We start from the raw sequence: 20658 nt of genomic DNA on the forward strand, positions 1-20658 counted from the left end.
TAAGGGATGCTATGTCTAGCACTTGGAACAATATTTCTGTCTAATGTCTCTGTAGAATGTGTACAAAGCAGACCTGGATTGGCTGCGTGGCATTGGCTGGATGCCAGAAGGCTCAGTAGAAATGACCAGGGTGAAGGGTGCTCAAGACCTGCTGAATGAAAGGCTCTACAGGACACGCCGAGAAGCCTTGAAATTCACTTCCATTGTCGACACGCCAGAGGTTGTCCTGGCAAAAGCCAATTCTCTGCAAATGAGTGAGGTAAGAACCATCCTACCGCCAGGCTCTCCTTTAGCAGGACTCTCGTCTCAGAAGATGCCACCCAAACGGAGCATCTGTGGATGAAACAGAGAAAGTAGATTGTTTCTCTTCCAAGACTTAAAGTGCTTGGAGCAACTCTAAGAATCTCTTAGTTTAGTTTAGTGAAGGCACATGCTAAGTAGAACTCTGACAAATGCCAAGGCGCCTTTCCCCTACCTCACACACAGACCTGGAAGCACTAAAGTGAAAAATGTCACTCCATTACAACTCAGGAAAGCAAATACTTATTACAAAACCTGTGGCATAATGCTACATGTTAAATGGTAGAACACTGTATTAGTCAGGGTTCTCCAGAGAAACAGAGCTAATAAGAGGTATGAGAGAGAGATTTTTTTAATGGAATTGACTCACATGATTGTAGAGGCTGGCAAGTCCAAAGTTTGCAGGGTCGGCCAGCAGCCTCAAGACCCAGGCAGGAGTTGCAGTTCAAGCCCAAGGTAGTCTGCTGGCAGAATTACTCTCGCTCAGGGGCGGTCAGTCTTTTTTCTCTTAAGGCCTTCATCTGACTGAACAAGCCCCCACATCACAGAGGGTAATCTGCTTTACCCAGAGTCTACTGGTATAAATGTTAATCTGATCTAAAAAATACCTTCACAGAAACATGTAGAATAATGTTTGACCAAATACCTGGGTATGCTGGCCTAGCCAAGCTGACACAAAAAACTAACCACTGCAAACCTATAACAACGTTTTCCCGGGTTAAATAGTTGCTAAGGCTTAATGTTTAGATATCCATCTCTATTGCTGTATTAAAATAATATTTTCCTTCTCTCCACAGAAACTATATCAAGAAGCCTGGAATAAAGATAAAAGCAACATAAGCATTCCTTCTGACATGCCAGTCATACTGCAAGCCCAAATCAATGCCATGCACATCAGCAATGTAAGAGGCATAAATATGAAGTGTAAATGTCTTTATGGGACAATATCTGTCAGCTTATGGGGTGTGTTATAATGGACAAATTACCTGCCTTAGAAATGTTGACAGCTTTGGGTGCTAGATACTTCCTCTTTGGCTACCATTCCCAATGCAGTATGAATGGAAATTCTCTTTCAAACATTAGTTTCGATACATATCTGGGCCCCTGCACTGCAAGAGGTGGGATACCTGAATCTCACTGGTGTCCTTCTTTCAACCTTGGAATCATTGTCCTATATCCAACGTCCACAGCTCAGTTTCATTGTATATTAATTGAGAGGAATGAAATCCCTAGTAAAGTGCCTCTTACACAAGTAACTATAAGAGATAACAGTCTCTATTGTCTTGATAGGTTCTTGGTTGATCCAGAACTTTCTTATTTGACATTTCAAGGCCATAAGAAAAGTCAAACTTTTAATTATATGCAAAGTGTAGGATAGGTATGATATCTATGTCACATCCCTTTAGCAGGGACCTTTGAAAAGTCAAAGGGCAACATTGGGAAAAAATCTTATCAAGTCTTATATAGTTACTTGATGAAGGTTCTCTAGGTTCACAGTTGATTCTTAGTTCCCATTACTGTATAATGGGATATTTTCACATTGTACTATATTGTGGTGAATGCAAATAATTCAAATATTAGTAGATTTAGATGTTTAGCTTTAAAATTGTAGTCACAAGTACCCTGCACTCCACAAAGTAAATAGGCAATAACCAAAAGAAGGACTCAGAAGCGACTGTTTTTTCTTATGCCGCCTTCATTTACATTGTGCTTTGTGATTCATATCATGACTCCTTTGAATATGTCTACTGATTTTCAATTCTTGTAAGCAAACCTGTGTTTTCCCTCAATAGAAACTCTACCAGAAAGACTGGGATGAGGCCAAGCAGAAAGGCTATGACTTGAGAGCAGATGCCATTGAAATCAAGCATGCCAAAGCCTCCAGAGAAATTGCCAGTGAGGTACAGCTCCTTCTGTTTCCTTGTGGATTTTCTTCTCTATACAACAAATAGAATATTTTTCAAGAATTTTGATTTGGTTTGATTTTTTTTTAATTCTATGCAAACAATTGCATTTGCCTTGTGCTAAAGACTTTATTTTAAAATATTAAAATGGGATGAAAAACACTGAGGTAAACATAGGTGAAGGATATGTGTAAATACCTTCTAAGCTGTTTCTAAGTAGAAGTAAAATATCATGAAGATCTATACCAAATTCTGGGGAAAAATTCAGGAACCAATACAATGTGATTTTATCCCACAGATCTTTGGGACATTCTCCATAAATATAAATCACAGATGAAAGTTTGATACAAGACTTAAGACTGAGATCACATTTTATATACAAGATTTTATGCTGGAGGTGTATGTATACTCCTCTGAGTAACCCTTTGAAGTTCATTTAACAGTAGTTTTAAAACGTACCAGCAGTCAAAATAATTATTCTACCAAGGCCCCCCAGCTCCAAATCTTTAAGCTACCTTTGTTCCTTTTCTTCAAATTCTCCTCTAGTTTTTGTCTTAGTATCCAGCTGTCTCTTCCTTCTTACTTCTCATTTTTATCTCTGAAAAGGCATAGCCAATCCATAGTATCTGCATTATTCCCAGCTCTCTCTCTCTCCCGTTTCTCCAAACTTTCCCATGTTATCCAAATATAGGAAAGAAACAGAAATGATCTTACTCTTGTCCTAAGACACTGAGAACAAGTGTGGAATAGGTGGAAACTCTTATCCACAGGCCTTTTGTTGTCATCTGCTGATTCAAACCAACAGCCTTGTCTTCCATTCCTGAAGCATGCTCCTTTCTTGTCTGTCTCCAAAACCACACATATGACTTTTTCCTACCTGAAGTACCTTCAGTACCCTTGATACTGACCTTCCACTTGCCAGGCAACCTTAGGGACAATGATTATCCCCATTGTGCCTTACTTTTCCCATTTGAAATATGTGATAATACTAATATCCACATCATAGAGATGTTCTGAGGATTAAATGAGGTTATAATTGCCACAATTCAACTATTTTTAACCAAAAAATTCAGCAATTTCATATGAATCAACCTAATACATTTGAAGCATTCATAATAGTGTCTGACATATAGTGATTGCTAGTAAATGTTAGCTATTATTTTTTTATTACTCTTGTTCACCATACTATTTCCCTCCTGATTTGTTCGTGTCCTCTGTGAAACTATCTAAAATAGCCCTAATTTCCTTAAAGAGAACTAAAATATATAATAACTACCAATTTGAGCCAATTTACATTGAGGCTAAAAAAATATTCCAAAACCATTTAATGAAAAGTCCTCTTTATACATTATGTCCATATGTCTTTTTATCTTATTTTTTACAACTTTAGTACAAATACAAAGAAGGTTACCGTAAGCAACTGGGCCACCACGTGGGTTTCCGCAGCCTACAAGATGACCCCAAATTGGTATGGTCTATACATGCTGCCAAGATCCAGAGTGACAGAGAATACAAGAAAGCTTATGAGAAGTCTAAAGGAATCTACAATACACCGTTGGACATGATGTCCATTGTTCAGGCCAAGAAATGCCAGGTCCTGGTTAGCGACATTGATTATCGCAATTATCTGCACCAGTGGACGTGTCTGCCAGACCAGAATGATGTGATCCAGGCGAAGAAAGCCTACGAACTGCAGAGCGATGTGCGTATCCTGTCTCCAGACTCTTGGGGAGATGTGTGTCTATGTGTTTAATCACAGAATATTCCTTAAGGATGTAATTTAAACAGTAATCTTAATAGAATCTAACATATTCTGTATTTTTCTGCAGAGTTTTCCTGAATATTTTCTATCTTATAGAGGATTCCTTCTTATAAGACCTTACTCATCAGATGAAAATCACTCTCTTATTCTATGTAACTAAGTAGAAAATTTCAATCCCAGTTGTCCTGATCCATTACATTTGCATGATCAGGTATCTAAATGTCAGAAACAGATGTAAGCATAAAAAAATGTTGGATTTCAAGTTTATCTGGCACACATAGGAAAAATGTGTGTATATATATATATATTTAAATAATATGTTTAGAGAGAGAGAAAGAGGAGAGGTGTACATAGATATAAGTATGTATTTTGCTTTTCATTATACATGCTTCTAAGAAACTTTTTCTCCCAGATTCCTACAGAAATTATCCCCAGTGGCACATAAAAGGCAGATTTCAAGTAGTGAGCACAGAAGCTCAACCTTACATAAAAACAAAATTATGTGCCATTGTGGTCTGTCATTCCACAAGTGCTAGTTGTTAGCCCTGCTCCACTTCCTGTAGGATACTCTGAACTTCTCCCAGAGATGTGTGCCAGAGATGTAACACTCAAATATTAACATCTAATATTGATCCTTGAGTTTCATGGGACTGGCCACCCAGCTGGTTTAAGTAGAGGTTGTGTGTGGTTTGCTGGCATCATGCTCTAGTAGGCAAATTGACTCTTCTGTACTCTGTGGTCCTCTCCTTCTTGTAGAACGTGTACAAATCAGACCTGGAATGGCTGAAGGGTATTGGATGGTTGCCAGAGGGTTCCGTGGAAGCGATGAGAGTAAAGAATGCCCAGAATCTCCTGAATGAAAGGTTGTATCGCACAAGGCCTGAGGCCCTCAAATTCACCAGCATTGTTGATACCCCTGAAGTTATTCTGGCAAAGATCAATGCTGTACAGATCAGTGAGGTAAGTCAATTGATGCTATGTTCAGACACATTGAAGAACTCTCAATAAAAATTATAATTGTGAACTTTAAACTGCTAACACCAGGATTAGAATCTTGAACATTCATGTATGCAGATAGAATTTCATATAGCCCATCAATTAACGGCATCAACATTTCATTTGTTTAGATAATTCTTTGGTCAATATAAGTGTGGTAGGCATCTTCATGTTCCATATTCTCTGAAGTACACCTTGAACACATTTTGTAGACCTTGCCTGTAATACAGGTCCACCAGTTAATACAATGATCACAAAACCGCCACCTTTTTACTGCTATTCAACGGTGAAATAAGTTGAAAGGTCCAGGGGCAGCCCCAATATTAGACATTATGACAGTTATTTAGGCCAAGAAAGCCAGGACTTGATTTGCAATGTGGATTATCATAATCACCTGCAATGAGAGCTTACCTGCCAGATAATTGCATGTGAATAAATAGAAGAGGATCTATTTACTATCATGTTTCTGACTCGTTTTACATTTATATTATAGCAAACATGAATGTATTCTTCTTGCTGAAGTCACTTTTGGCACCTTCTAAATAAAAACACAGATTAAAAAAAAAATGTGTTCTCCATTTACATCTGAACACATCCAAAGAAAACCTTTAATTGTACCTGTAATTTTATTCATGTGGTAATTGGCTTATTTACTCATCACCGATCCTTTGTTTTTCATTTTTACCAGCCACTGTATCGTGACGCCTGGGACAAAGAGAAGGCAAATGTGAATGTACCAGCTGACACTCCATTGATGCTGCAGTCCAAGATGAACACCATGCACATCAGCAACGTAAGGCCCTGCACATCCACTTGCTTCACACAGTGTTCTCTGCCTCACCAAACCTCTCATCAAAATGCTCCAGAGAGCATTTAGCAAAAGGCATTTCCCTAATATTCCTTTTACTTCTAGTCTTTAATGATAAGTGTCATTTGTGTGTGCTCGCACACCTACGTATGTGTTTATAATATAGAGATGTGTGTCCTTATCTTTTTTGGAAGGAAAAATGCAGTGGTTTATGCCAAACACACGACATCAAAACATATATATGCATGTATAGTAATATTTAGTTCTCTTTTTAGTGGCCTATCATTGATTTTTCCCTTTAAAAGCCAAACAATATGTATAATTTTTCTCATTTTCACATGATTTACTATCTTTTAAATTCCCTTCTTTAAAAAAAAGTTAGTGGAAAAGAACTTTACTACATGTCATTAAAAATGTACTGGAGCTTAAGTTCAGTATGAAACCAGTCTATTTTATAAATCTTAAGGGGAGATTAATTTTTCATCGTAACTGTTAACATATTCTTGAACACATCGGTAATGCTGACTCAGTAGCTTCCTCTTCATATTGACTGTGGCACTGCAATCTCCGTTTGCAGAAACAGTATCAGCAAGCTTGGGAAGATGTCAAGATAACGGGTTATGACCTGAGAGCAGATGCCATCGGGATCCAGCATGCCAAGGCTTCCAGAGATATTGCCAGTGATGTGAGAGCTCCTCCTTGCCCAGCGTTAACAAACACTAATTCATAGACACTCAGAGAGTTAATACTGTACTAATCTTTAATTTAATTCCCCAGGAATTATATCTAATAGAATGAAGGGCATTGTTACTAGTGTCGTGCTTTAAAATCCCCAATTCAAGAACAACTTTGACAACAATTTGATGACCCACTTAACTTCTCTGCTTGGTTCTGCTCTCCGTATGTTTAAGCACAGATTTTTATTTTCTTTTCAATATCTTCTCAATATCAGTTAATGCATGAACACTTACAGAGATCCAGTGGGTACAAAGAACTCTACTGTTTGTTGAAGTACAGCATACATAGGTGGTTCCTGTGATAATTTTATGCAGTACATGGACAAGCATTTTTAAAATAGTTACGTTGGTTTTGATGTGTCCTAGAAAAATACTGATTTTTTTCCCATTTAAATAGGAGTATAAATTTTAAAATAAAAATATTAAATAAGTTTAAACTTTAAAATATATTTATTTAGACAAAGAATCAAGTTGACAAAGTAAAGTATGAAGTACAGGTGGTGCTTTGTAGCAAAACATGTGAGAATGGCAAACAGTGACTGAAGTCTGGGAAACAGTGGGCAACGCTATATTGGAATCCAGACGCACCATTGTTGCCTTTGAGGTGTTCACAACGTTTTCATGCTTACAGAAGACAAACCAATGTATCAAGAAGTATAAAACTTATAGTATGAATTCAAAGAAAAGCAGTGCCCCAAAAAGGGTAATGTGAGGGAGATGGAGTTATTTGAGTAGGCTGTCTAGAAAAAGTGAGTTTGGAGAAACAATTCTTCTTTCTTCTGTTCACATCCACCAGTATCTATACAAAACTGCTTACGAGAAACAGAAGGGTCATTACATTGGGTGTCGCAATGCCAAGGAAGACCCTAAACTGGTCTGGGCAGCAAATGTGTTGAAGATGCAGAATGACAGGCTGTACAAAAAGGCCTACAATGACCACAAGGCTAAGATCACCATCCCGGCAGACATGGTGTCCATCAATGCTGCCAAAGAAGGCCAGGCGTTAGCAAGCGATGTGGACTATCGCCACTACCTACACCAGTGGTCTTGCTTTCCTGACCAGAATGATGTGATCCAAGCCAGGAAAGCCTATGACCTGCAGAGTGATGTAAGTTGTTGCTTGTGGTGCCTGAGGGGTGAGCTATTGCCCAGGAAGACAGCCTTCCACAGCTTTGCCCGGTCACTCCTGCCAGTGCTGAGGAAAATGCAATTCTCCCTGCCTGAGCACTTACTTCCCTTTAGTACTTTACCAAGTTTATTAATCACAAGCCTTAATGCTGGGCTTATTCAGAGGGTTTTCATCTTCATTGCTACTGGTGCTACCAGAATTTTTCTATAGGTTTGTTAATGTGTGCACTGTCTGTAGTTTATTAAACATAGGCATCTTCGTGGTTCTTCAATTGAATGATAGGGGCTGTCTTCCTTGAAATTAATTTGAAAGGTTAGCAGCATGCTCCAAACTCACTAGGTTCCCTGAACTTGGTATTCTTCAGAGCACTGTTTTATTAATTTACCTAAAGTATTTTTAGATTTACTTATCTTTTTGCAGATTTAATCTTTTGAAAATGATGACTTCCATCAGGATGTTTGTTTCTTGTACAGAATTAATACCTTCTTTTAATTATCTGAACATGGTTGCCTTAAGCTTCAGGAGATGTTTTCTCATAATGAATGAATTTGTTATAGAAAAGTATATCCATCATTTGAAATGAATTCCCAACCGGTGGATTTAGTACCATTTCTAGATAAATTCAGTCTCCTCATTATCCTGAACCACGTTAGTATATTAAGGAATGCATATCAATGAAGTTCTTAAAGAATGAGGAAGGGAAGCTTCAAAACCTGTATGTAATCCTCTTCAAGAATCCCTTCTCCCAAATTTTGGGTACCCACAATACTTTACACACTAAAACATATAACATTCTTCATTAAGGTAGAAATTTCCCTACATTTTCACTCCTCTTACTCTTTATTTTAGTTTGATATTTGTATCCTATTAAACAGTTATTAAAATACCATTTCTGAAGAACACAGTGGGTTATTTTATGAAATTAATAGTTGGTGTTTCACACAGAGCAATTATATCTGGTTAACCACTTAACATATACCTGACCAAACAGGTTTAGACAGCCAAGAAAATGCAAATTCCAATTCAAAGAGAAGTGCTATCTTGGAAAAAGAAAACTCAGTTGAGATCAAAATTGTGGAAGTAAGGATTACATTCTTAATTATCCCTTTAAAAGTAATTATTAAACACACCATGTGCCAGGTCTTGTGCTAAGCCCTAAAGGTACAATGGGGAATAAAGAAGAACAAGACAAACTTCCTGACTTTAGGGAGTTCACACTGATGAAAAGGAACAGATGTTAACTAGAGAATATCCATAAAAATGGGATGGCTGAGGAAGAATGATCATGGCACTATGAAAAATGAGGTGGGGAAAGCTTCTCTGGGAAAGCGCTGATTTAGGAGTAAGAAGGGAGAGCATGAGTTTGTTCCATGAGGAGGACACAGGGTGCATTCCTGCAGAATGACCAATGTATGCAAAAGGGGTGGTATGCAAACCACAAACTGAAAGGCCAGTGTGGTCAGAACACATGGGTAAAAGGGAAGCACGTATAAAATGAGGCTGGAAGAATAGGTAGGGACTGATGCTAGACCATCATCACCTTCTAATCTATGTTATGATTTTGATCTTTATCCTGAGACCAGTGAGAAACCATAGGTTGGGGGTATGTTGTGACATCAAATCTGAATGGTGAATTTTGTAAAGATCATTCTGGCTGTTGTGTGGAGAACTTGCTGGAGAGCCTATTATTATTGCTTTAAAAGTCCACCTTGGCTAGTGTGATGATTACCAAAATATTCAAAAATCTTCCACACATCCCCTAAGCAAAGCACTCCTTCTGCATCCTTCTGCTTTCTAGACTATGCATAGGCACCCCAACACAGAGCCCCTGCCACGGAAAACAAAGTAGGACAAAACACTGCTATGCATATGAGGAATTATTTTTGTCAGGCCCATGCTCGGCTTTATCATTGTTTGCGGAAGAGAAAATGCAACATGAAAAACTGCTTCCTTACTTTACCACGATTTAAAAAAAAACAAAACCCTGCCTCTCCTAACTTTGTTTTCTTAAACAGGCCATCTATAAGGCTGACTTGGAGTGGCTGCGTGGCATCGGCTGGGTGCCCGAAGGGTCTCCCGAAGTACTGAGAGTGAAAAATGCCCAGCATATCCTACAAGACAGTGTCTATCGGACACCTGTGGTGAAACTCAAGTACACAAGTATCGTTGACACACCTGAAGTTGTTCTTGCTAAATCAAATGCTGAAAATATTAGTATTGTAAGTCACATTTTTCTTCTATATTAAAATTAAGTTCATGTTATAGAAAATGATAATTAACCTGGTAATCCATTTGTAAGATAATAATATTGATGATAGCAAAGATTTTAATAAGTAATATTGATACAGTTGTTTTGTTATTGCTTACTAATTTTAAACCAAAACTCGAAGTATGAATAAAAGGTATTAATGCAGATTTCATATCAAATTTGAGTAACTTATGTGAAAAGATTCTGGAAACTTTTACCTTAGTATGAAAAGATTTTGGATCAGAAAAATCGAAAGTTGTGCACTACAACTAGCAAAATGACAAATTGTGAAGTAATTTTGTTATCATTGGTTCTTTCCATAGCCAAAGTACAGAGAAGCTTGGGACGTGGATAAAACTTCGATCCACATAATGCCAGATACTCCAGAAATTAATCTCGCTAGAGCCAACACTCTTAATATGAGCAATGTAAGTACTGCAACAGCCTCCCTTTTTGTTTGGAAAGTCACCCGATTGGTATGAAGATATCACTAGGGAACTCTTCATAGCCAGGGAAGAGAAGATTGAGTGGGCAAGGAGGCCCTTGACCAGGAGTGAGGAGAGGGGCAGACCCCTGGCTTTCAGTCACTGGGCAAGGCCAATTATGGTGAAGCAATGTCAACATGACAGAAGAGAGAAGGGAACAAGGACAAGAAAGATAATGAAAGAGGAATGAAGAGACACACAAAGAAAAAAAGGGGAATTAACAACAGATTCAGAAGAGCACAAAATAATTATGAGAGTTCTTTTCACAACTTTATACAAATTAATTTTAAAACCCAGATCTATAGGGGATTTTTAAGGAAGTTATAAATTACTAAAATTGAGCCCAGAAAAAGAATAAAAACATATTGCAAGAAATTAATAGGTTATTAAAGACTCTCCTTCCTCCTCTCTGATATCAGGGTCACGCAGAATGATTTCATAGGGGAATTCTTTCCAAACCTCAAAAAATAAACAAACTGACAGCCTAATGAAACAAGGAAAGCCATCACCATTATCAAAACTTGTCAAAGATAGTTCCACAAATGAAAACTGTAGACCATTAATAATGGGGAAAATCTTAAATGAAATATTAACAAATCAAATTCAGTAACACATGAATATGATATGATACAAACAACTAGGGTTCATTCAGGAATGCCAAGAGTGTTCTGTATTCAGAAACCTAATGATGTGATAAAACAAAAGAGAAAAATCATATGCTCATTGTATTAGATTTAAAAAGACATGTGGCAGGGAGGGGGAAGGGTAAGCTGGGACCAAGTGAGAGAGTGACATGGACTAACGTACACTACCAAATGTAAAATAGCTAGCTAGTGGGAAGCAGCTGCATAGCACAGGGAGATCAGCTCGGTGCTTTGTGATCACCTAGAGGGGTGGGAGGGAGACGCAAGAGGGAGGGGATATGGGGATATATGTATACATATAGCTGATTCACTTTGTTATACAACAGAAACTAACACACCATTGTAAAGCAGTTATACTGCAATAAAGATGTTTAAAAAAAAAAAAAAGACGTGTGGGACTTCCCTGGTGGCACGTGGTTAAGAATCTGCCTGCCAATGCAGGGGACACGGGTTCGAGCCCTGGTCCGGGAAGATCCCACATGCCGCGGAGCAGTTATGCCCGTGTGCCACAACTACTGAGCCTGCGCTCTAGAGCCCGTGAGCCACAACTACTGAGGCCAGCGCACCTAGAGCCCATGCGCCGCAGCAAGAGAAGCCACTGCAATGAGAAGCCCACGCACCACAACAAAGAGTAGCCTCTGCTTGCCACAACTAGAGAAAGACCCCATGCAGGAACAAAAACCCAACACAGCCATAAATAAATAAATACTGATGAATTAAAAGAAATTTTTTAAAAAGACGTGTGAGCAAATCCAATATCCATTCTTATTTTTTAAAATAAAATCTTAGCAAAATAAGAATAAATGAATATTTTCTTGTCATAACTAAGAATAAATCTCATATCAAAGGCCAGCCACATCCTCAAGTAAGTAAGCTTCTCAGTCAAGTCAGGATACCCATAACATTACCATTTATTAATATTAGCTGGAAGTAGCTAAGTGATAAGCTTCTTATTCACAGCAAAATAATTACATAAGTATAAGAGATAAATATTGGAAAGAACAAGGCAAAATTATCATTATTTGCAGAATAAATCATTACATGTCCAGGGAAAGGAAGAGTATCAACTAAAAAGTCTATTAGATAAAAAGAGAATTCGCTTACATGGCTAGCTTCACAGTTTAAGAAAGTTCAAGAAATGTACCACCTTCATAGATCACAGAGATTTTTCTGTGTGTAGAACAAGTATGACCTTAGAAGAAGGATACTACCTTAATGCAGTCCACCATGGCTTGGAACTGGCATCTTTCAAAACATAATAAATCTTTGTGAGAGAAGGAGCCTTCCAAGCAAAGATTACTCACCCTATGCCAAACTGCACCACCAACTCTATTGTAATGAGCCTCTTGGGAGCTAATTTTTTCCAAGGGCTGGGAAGAAAACAAAATTTTGAGGCATTGCTACATTCTTTTCTGGACCAGAATCAGTATATGGTGCAGTGTACTCTTACTGCCAAGTGACTGGATGAAGAAACAGCCAGCTCATCACTGCAGTGTAGTCTCCTCACCCTCTTCCTTCTGAGCCATAGGTATCTTTGGCAGGGGAATTCTGAAAGTCTCGTGGGCTCTCTTTTACATGATAAGTTTCTCAGCTGGAAATACCAGAACCCTACCATTAATATCATGATAAAAACAAGACTAGTAATTGAAACTATGCCAAAAGTAAAGTTGTTAAATTTAGGTATTTAGATACTAATGAGAATGACTTTTGTTCTGGAAGAAATCAAACATCCTATTTGAATGTTAACCAAAATATACACTTTCTTCATACATGATGTTGCCAGTAGTATAATCTCGATAAAATCCACTATTTTAAATTATTTCCATCATTTAGAAAGTACAACTTTTGCAGAATATTTGTATATCATTTTATGGGTAACCAAGCAAATCCATGTTAAATTAACTCATTTAATCTTCACACTAATCACACGGGTAAGACTGTTATTTTGTTTGTATCATATGGGAAAGCTGAGACTTAAAAATATTAAGGAATTTGCCCACATTCTCAAAATTAGTACGTGAAGAAGTTAGGTCTCAAGCCCAATTTTTTTTTGTAGTTCAAATAAAAAATATATTTGACCACATAAACAAAAAAAATACATAAGAAAAAATAGTGTAACAGTATATGTAATAAAACAAAGTAAATTTTAAAAGTTTAAATAACATAGTTACAAATTTGCATGAAATATTCTCTAGTGTAATACATTTAAATGTGGAGAACACTTTTTTCTTTTGTACAAAAAAACAAGTCAAATGTTAAAATTGGACCACCCAAAATTCATACAAAAACTTGAATGAAAATTCATATAAAACTTGTCCATTACAAGGACAAAATTTATCTAAGCACTCATTTTTCAAATATGAAAAGGCCATGAAACTGTCAGTGATTGAAATTCACTCCTCCTTTCTGCACTGTTCAAGCTCCCATAGTGATAGGTATGATTTCTGATTTATACATTTAAATTACTCTTATTTCTGAGTCTTTCTGACATCGTCAGTACAGAAGGTATCCACTTAAATGTGAATATGTTTTTAGAAGGCTATCTGTAAATCAGTCACTACTTTAACTGACTTCTCTTTACAAACAAAACAGTGCTGCACTTAGAAAATAGCCGTTACATCCAATGGTGCTTCAGAAAGAAAAGCTAACATTCCCAAACAATATGCATCATCAATCGTATTAGAAGATCTAAGAAACCATACAGAGAGGAAAAAACTCAAATGTAAAATGTTTATAATTCTGAAGATTAAAAAATGAATTAAAGAATTATTAAACTAGAGAAATTCAATACTAGCCTGCCAATGTCTGAACTTAAACATATCCCAGTGCCACTAATACACCAATACAAGAGGCAGATAAACCCTTTCACATAAACCATGAACAGCTACATCAAAGCTATAATTCAAAAAAAAAAGAAAAGAAAGAACTCTTGTGCAGCCCAGATCTTTGGATTCCAGATATGATTTTGTTCTCCAGTACACTGGTACAGAATGATTCTTTCACCTATTCTTTTTTTAAACTGGTCTGGGACTTCAGAAATGGCACCCCTCTGATATTAATTCTACTTGAACCCTTGGAGTCATTAGTAAGTTTGAATCTGGAACGATACCTTATTTTTCCTTCTCTTCAGAAAATTTACCGCGAAGGTTGGGATGAGATGAAGATGAGCTGTGATGTACGGCTGGACGCCATCCCCATCCAGGCCGCCAAGGCCTCCAGGGAGATCGCCAGTGATGTGAGTATGGCCTTGTTTAACTCCTCAGTTTTTCAAACAAATGCCCTAGGTACACTGAGAGTTCATGCTGTGATCCATCTGCTTTGTTTTTCTGTCTCCAGTATAAATACAAGCTTGACCATGAGAAGCAGAAGGGACACTACGTGGGTACCCTCACAGCCAGGGATGACAACAAGATCCGCTGGGCCCTCATAGCTGGCAAGATTCAGAATGAAAGAGAGTACCGGCGGCACTGGGCCAAATGGAAGTCTAAGTTCCAGAGCCCTCCGGATATGCTTTCCATCACGCACTCTAAACATTGCCAGGCTCTGGTCAGCGACATTGATTATCGCAATTACCTGCACCAGTGGATGTGCGTGCCTGACCAGCAGGACGTGATTCAGGCCAGGAAAGCCTACGATCTGCAAAGCGATGTGAGTGGGCTGCGTTTTAGCCTGAGCTCTTGCATCATTTTCCCATGACTCCCAGAAAGTTTATGTCATTAAATCCTTGCATCATCACTTCACATCTTTGTATAGCGAAGAATTTGGTTTTGGTTAGACCTTATAGTATGGTATCAAAATCACCAGAGCCATGAAGGATCTGGACTTTGTATCAAGAAATAAGTGGTAGTGTGAATATAGTTCTTAACTGTTTCCGGTTAAAGACAGCTACTCTGAAAATATTATTTTAATAGAATTTAAGTAGCAACAGAGGTTTAAATTGTAACTAATATATCAGCAGTCCATGGTCAGGATGTAGTCACAGATATGCTATTTTAGTTGACACAGTATTTTTAAATGTTGAATTAAGTTGCCAAGGCTTTTAAATCAGGGAATTTTGTGTACAAATCTAGGGGTTCCCATTTTTATTGAAAAAAAATCAGAGGATGCAGCTCCAGACATGCATTAGCCCTTGCAACAATAACCTGGAGCTGAATTGAGGCTAACCCCCTTTAAATAGCAAATAAGTCCCCAGCCGGTTTGTCATACCACCTGGCCTCATAGTTAATTTACTTATGTTACTTGTCTGGCTGCTTGAGTATGTCATTCTTAAAATGCATTTCTCCATCAGACCAATGGATAGAATAAATATGACCAGGGTCACTGACTTCTTCCTGGTCTTATTTTCACAGGCTATTTACAAGGCTGACTTGGAATGGTTACGTGGGATCGGCTGGATGCCAGATGATTCTGTTTCTGTCAATCATGCCAAGCACGCTGCAGACATCTTCAGTGAGGTATGCCAGGATCTTATCCTGCCATTCAGCACATTTCCTAAGAGACTGAGCAAAAACTGTAGGAGCCAAAATGCAGTCATTCCCCATCAGCAGTTTTAACAATTTCAATTGCTGTCATTTAAGCCAGACATACATTTTTCCAAAATAATCCTGTACTGTCCCTTTCACATTATGGAATCACATCCATCTACACTCAACAATGCTTAGAATTGTATAAATAGAAACCTTCTTTTGTCAGCAATGGCAATACACTTGAGAGAAGTTTGTCCAGTTGAAAAAAAAAATGAACTGAGTTCACATAATGATACATTACATGGCTTTGGGAGCTAACTAGATCTGCTACTTTAAAATCTGTGGAAGGTGTAAGAAGGCAACCCATTTGTTAAAAAATAAAATGCTAAGAAGAAAGCCAAATTGCCAGGAAGATGCCATTGACATACGGCATTCTATGCCTCTAGTAGAGAAAGGGTCCTTAAATGCAGCATATCTTTATCAACTCACACAGGACCAGAGACTACAGCTATCTAAAATATATTTTCTTTCCCATAGAGAAAATATCGCACAAAAATAGAAACTCTCAACTTTACTCCCGTGGATGACAGAGTTGATTACGTGACAGCAAAACAAAGTGGTGAAATCCTAAATGATGTAAGTACATGACTGTCATTCTAAAATTGCTCGGTTGGGAAGACATCATTTCCAAAGCTTTTCCACTTACTTACACTCAGCGTGCAGTCATTGTCTGAGATACAGATTGTAAACGTTGAGATGAATGATGCTAGCATTTGCTTGGACAGCATTATGTTTTCTTAATATCAAAGAACTTACCAACTTTCTTCTCATTTCTAGATTAAATACCGAAAAAATTGGAATGACACCAAATCAAAGTACACCCTCACAGAAACCCCTCAGCTGCACGCTGCCCAGGAGGCAGCCCGAATACTAGACCAGGTATGGATTTTACCTGGATGCCTGGCACTTTGTATGGGGACAGAGGACCATAACATAACAATAGGAGATTTATCCCTCCATTCTGACTCCTTGGTTTAACCCTTTGTCCTGGCTGTCTTTTAGTATCTCTACAAGGAAAGCTGGGAGAAACAAAAAGCCACAAGTTACATTTTGCCTCCGGATGCTGTGCCGTTTGTTCATGCCCATCACTCTGGTGACGTTCAGAGCGAGGTAATTTATTCTGATATGAGTGTGCTTTGCAAAGGCTGGACCTTCCCTGTGCAGGAACCCATTTATGCTAAGGCATGTAGCGTAATGGAGAGTTCCTTGTTGGCTGGCAGGCCTGGCCAGGCTTGGGGATGGTCAGGGTACTTGCTCCCTTCTGGTCCTTTTCCCATGGGCTTTTGGCATTCTTCATCTTTTTTTTCTTGGCTTCTTTAAAAACTATCGTTTGAAGTCTTTGTTTTTTCTTCTATTCCCTGCTTCCCTAAAATCTCTAAGCTTTCAAATACAATATTGCCAGAATTAGAAAATAAGTGTATATTTTTCTATTTTTAAATTGATATTTCTTCATATCTATTTATTTCAATGTTTCTGTTTTGTTTTTTAGCAAAGTGGTAAAAATAGATTTTATTTAAAAACTATAGTAAAAGGGGAAAAGCAACCTCATTACAGAACTGGGCTCAAGTCCAAATACAAAAAGGACAATTGAAGATTTATAGCCAAGGAACAGTGAGGGGTCCAGTGGACGGAAAGTTACTAAAAGGAGATATCAAGGATAGGGGGATTCCTGCTAAACTCTGCTAAAATTTAACAGAATTTTTGCTAAAACTGGGCTCTGCAGCCCCAGCAAAGACAGAGACCAAAGTGGAGCCCTCATCAAGAAGAGGGCCCAGGGGAGCCTGACTAAAGTTTGATCAATGAGAGAGCCTGTCAGTACTTACGTGGTTCTCCTTAAATAATTACATCTACTGAGCGAAATAATGATTATTTTATTTCTATTATTTTATACAAAAGATTTATATATAATCTTGCAATTATTTCGTGCAATCTTGTTGCTCTTTCCCTTTTACTTTTTAAAAAAAATATCTTTATTGGAGTATAATTGCTTTACAATGTTGTGTTAGTTTCTGCGGTACAACAAAGTGAATCAGCTATATGTATACACATATCCCCGTATCCCCTTCCTCTTGAGCCTCCCTCCCACCCTATTTCAATGTTTTTTGATATTTATTCTTGGGGGAGTAACACAAAGAGCTGGGGGACTGAGTTTGCTGATGTTTCAAGCCCCCTTTGCCTTGTGTGCTTGTCAAAGCTGATGGGATCTCTGTTCCTCTTCCCACCAGCTGAAATACAAAGCTGATCATGTCAAGCAGAAAGGTCATTATGTTGGTGTCCCGACGATGAGAGATGATCCTAAACTGGTTTGGTTCGAGCACGCAGGCCAGATTCAGAACGACAGACTATACAAAGAGCACTATCACAAAACAAAGGCCAGAATCAATATACCTCCTGACATGGTGTCGGTGTTGGTGGCCAAGGAGGGGCAGGCCCTTGTCAGTGATACTGATTACCGCAATTACCTGCACCAATGGACGTGTCACCCTGACCAAAATGATGTTATTCAGGCAAGGAAGGCCTATGACCTACAAAGCGATGTAAGTGATTTTTGTTTCTTAATTATCTAGAAACGTATGGTCTACTCTGAGAATCATAAGCAGCATTCTAGAACCACCAGTCTATGACACTTTGGACCATAAATACTTAGCTTGCTCTCAGAAGGTAATTAAGACTGGATATGAAGTAGAGAAAGGTTGGGAGCAGTGACAGACAGCTTTGCCTACTGACTGTGCATTTCTGAATAACTTTCAAAGTCAATTTTTTAGAAATCTGCTTTTGTACCATCTCTGCCATCAACAGCTCCTCACATTTGCATGGAAAATTATCAATTTATGATTTGAAATAATAATTGGCTGGGGTGGGAGCTGAGATGGAGTTGGGATTTTGACTACATTAGATGATAGTATAGTCAGGGACCTGGGAATGCCTCCTTCTTGCTTTGCTGAGCGTCTCCTTCCTCATGGCATTTATGAAGGAGTTGCTTACAAGGGATCAAAGCAAAGAGGACACAATGTACTGATGAGCTGCATGAGGCCCAGAATCCCTTATGCAGAGTTTAAAGCTGGGATGGAGAATATATCTCAGGCCAGCTCCCATTGAAGGCTGAATCAAGATCTCTACCTGCCACCAGCAGTCTTTAGGGAACAGAAACACAATGCATCGATGTGATGCTCAGGTGCGCCGAGGAGCTAACCCTACCTGGGTCTTCTCATAATTACCAAAACAGAAACAGGATGTCAAAGACTGCCTGCAGCACAGGTGGTGAACTTGAACATCCCACCTCACTGGTTGCTGCAGGAGGATGACTACTGTGGAACTTTAATCAGATTAGCAACTCCTCTTCATTTGGTGTGGGATGGCCTGAGAGAATTCAGGAAGTGAGGGGGAAGGGTAGAGATGGGCTGGAGGGATGCTTCCCCCAACCCTACAGTACATGAGCATTTACTCCTTTACTTAGTCTAAATGCCCCTTTAGTCTAAATGTATTTCTGTGTAACTATAACTTCCTTGGTAAAACCTTCTCTTATGCTCACAGATGAAAACAATGGTCCCTTACCCTCAACTCCCACAGCATCTGCATGGTCTTCCTCTCATAGCCTTTAACCACTTTGCACTTTATAAGTAACTTTCCTTTACACTTAGAGGTCTTCCTTATACTTATACCTCAAATAACCTTCCATAGTTCTTCATTTATAGTAACAGGCTCAAGAAATGTTGCTCAGGTGTACGGATGAAATCATGATTGAATCAATGAGACAACAGCCACTAGAGAGAAAACCCTAAAAAGCTTCTGAAAACATTGTTTCTAACCTGCTGCTTGTCATCCTGTGCCTGAGTCATTTATACGTGCATCATGTCTCCCTTCCTGCTCTCAGAAAGTCTACAAAGCTGACCTGGAGTGGCTCCGAGGCATTGGTTGGATCCCCCTGGATTCTGTAGACCATGTGAGGGTTACCAAGAACCAGGAAATGGTGACTCAGGTAAGCAAAGCCTGTTCTTCTTACATAAGGCCTGGCCTCCTTACCTGCCATGTGGGGATATGTACCTATCCCCATTTGGGGGGGCAGGGGGGACACCTGTCTTAATCGTCTCTATTTCTTTGCAGATAAACTATAAGAAAGATGCTCTTGCCAACTATCCTAACTTTACAAGCGTGGTGGATCCTCCAGAGATTGTTCTGGCCAAGATTAACTCGGTCAATCAAAGTGATGTAAGTTTGCTTTGTGTATAACGAGATACACAACTGGAGACTTAGTTGTCTGTAGTTGAACAGGCTTGCGTAACTCCAGATAACTGCGTGTGAGACGATAGGGAGTAAATTATAAGAAAATCTTTGGCGGAGAATGTCTTAAAAGTCACTAGTAGGTGGTATACTGTACCCACTTTTAGATAATATCTAAATTATTATCCAAAACTTTCCATTATATTAGTTATAATATAAATTATATATCATATAATGAAATTTAACCAGTTGGTTAATCTCTAAATGTAGACTAATTATTATCTTGCTAGGTAGATCTTGTGAAACTTTAAATATACATTTAGAATAATCAAAGGTTTTGTTTTGTTTTCTCCCCTCAGGTAAAATATAAAGAAACATTTAATAAATTAATAAAGGGCAAGTATACCTTTTCTCCAGATACACCATATATTACCCATTCCAAAGACATGGGAAAACTCTACAGTACCGTAAGTTCCATTTTATGTGATATACAACTCAGTTCCGAATTTTAAGCTCTTGTCAGTATTCATATTCTTGGCTGATTTTGTGAGCAACTGAACTTATAAGGAGATCTATTGTTTTTGTTGTATTTAGTCTTGTTTATTAGAAGTAGCATATTATTCAGGGCAAATAATGTTTATCCAGCTGGTGTTGTTTGAGCCCCTGTGATGTGCCAGGCCCTATGAGAGGCACTGAGGAGCTAAAGATCAATGAGACAAACCCTCCAGGAGCCCCTGTAAGTGAGGGGAGACATTCAAATAAAGAGAGAGACAATAACCTAACAAGAGCTATGTCACTTCCGGGCGCACGTAGGACCAAGCAACTACCAACAGAGAGAAGAGAGGAAAGGCTGGTCCCCTCTTTAGCAATCATGTACATATATCTCCAGCCAACAAGT

At 38.5% G+C, this 20658-nt stretch overlaps 1 protein-coding gene across 1 annotated transcript in view; it reads left to right on the forward strand.

Annotated features, from left to right (window-relative positions):
* Nucleotides 1-20658, forward strand: part of NEB (nebulin) — a 277224-nt gene that overhangs the window by 184798 nt on the left and 71768 nt on the right. The window contains 20 exon segments of the mRNA XM_032636744.1: nt 56-259; nt 1098-1202; nt 2094-2201; nt 3595-3906; nt 4723-4926; nt 5651-5755; nt 6348-6455; nt 7304-7615; nt 9652-9855; nt 10208-10312; nt 14144-14248; nt 14350-14661; nt 15363-15467; nt 16017-16115; nt 16317-16418; nt 16542-16649; nt 17765-18076; nt 19414-19518; nt 19644-19748; nt 20120-20227. Of these exon segments, the coding sequence (XP_032492635.1) occupies nt 56-259; nt 1098-1202; nt 2094-2201; nt 3595-3906; nt 4723-4926; nt 5651-5755; nt 6348-6455; nt 7304-7615; nt 9652-9855; nt 10208-10312; nt 14144-14248; nt 14350-14661; nt 15363-15467; nt 16017-16115; nt 16317-16418; nt 16542-16649; nt 17765-18076; nt 19414-19518; nt 19644-19748; nt 20120-20227 (3228 nt within the window).

Source organism: Phocoena sinus, chromosome 7 (genome assembly GCF_008692025.1).
Source record: "Phocoena sinus isolate mPhoSin1 chromosome 7, mPhoSin1.pri, whole genome shotgun sequence".
Classification (NCBI taxonomy): Eukaryota; Metazoa; Chordata; class Mammalia; order Artiodactyla; family Phocoenidae; genus Phocoena; species Phocoena sinus.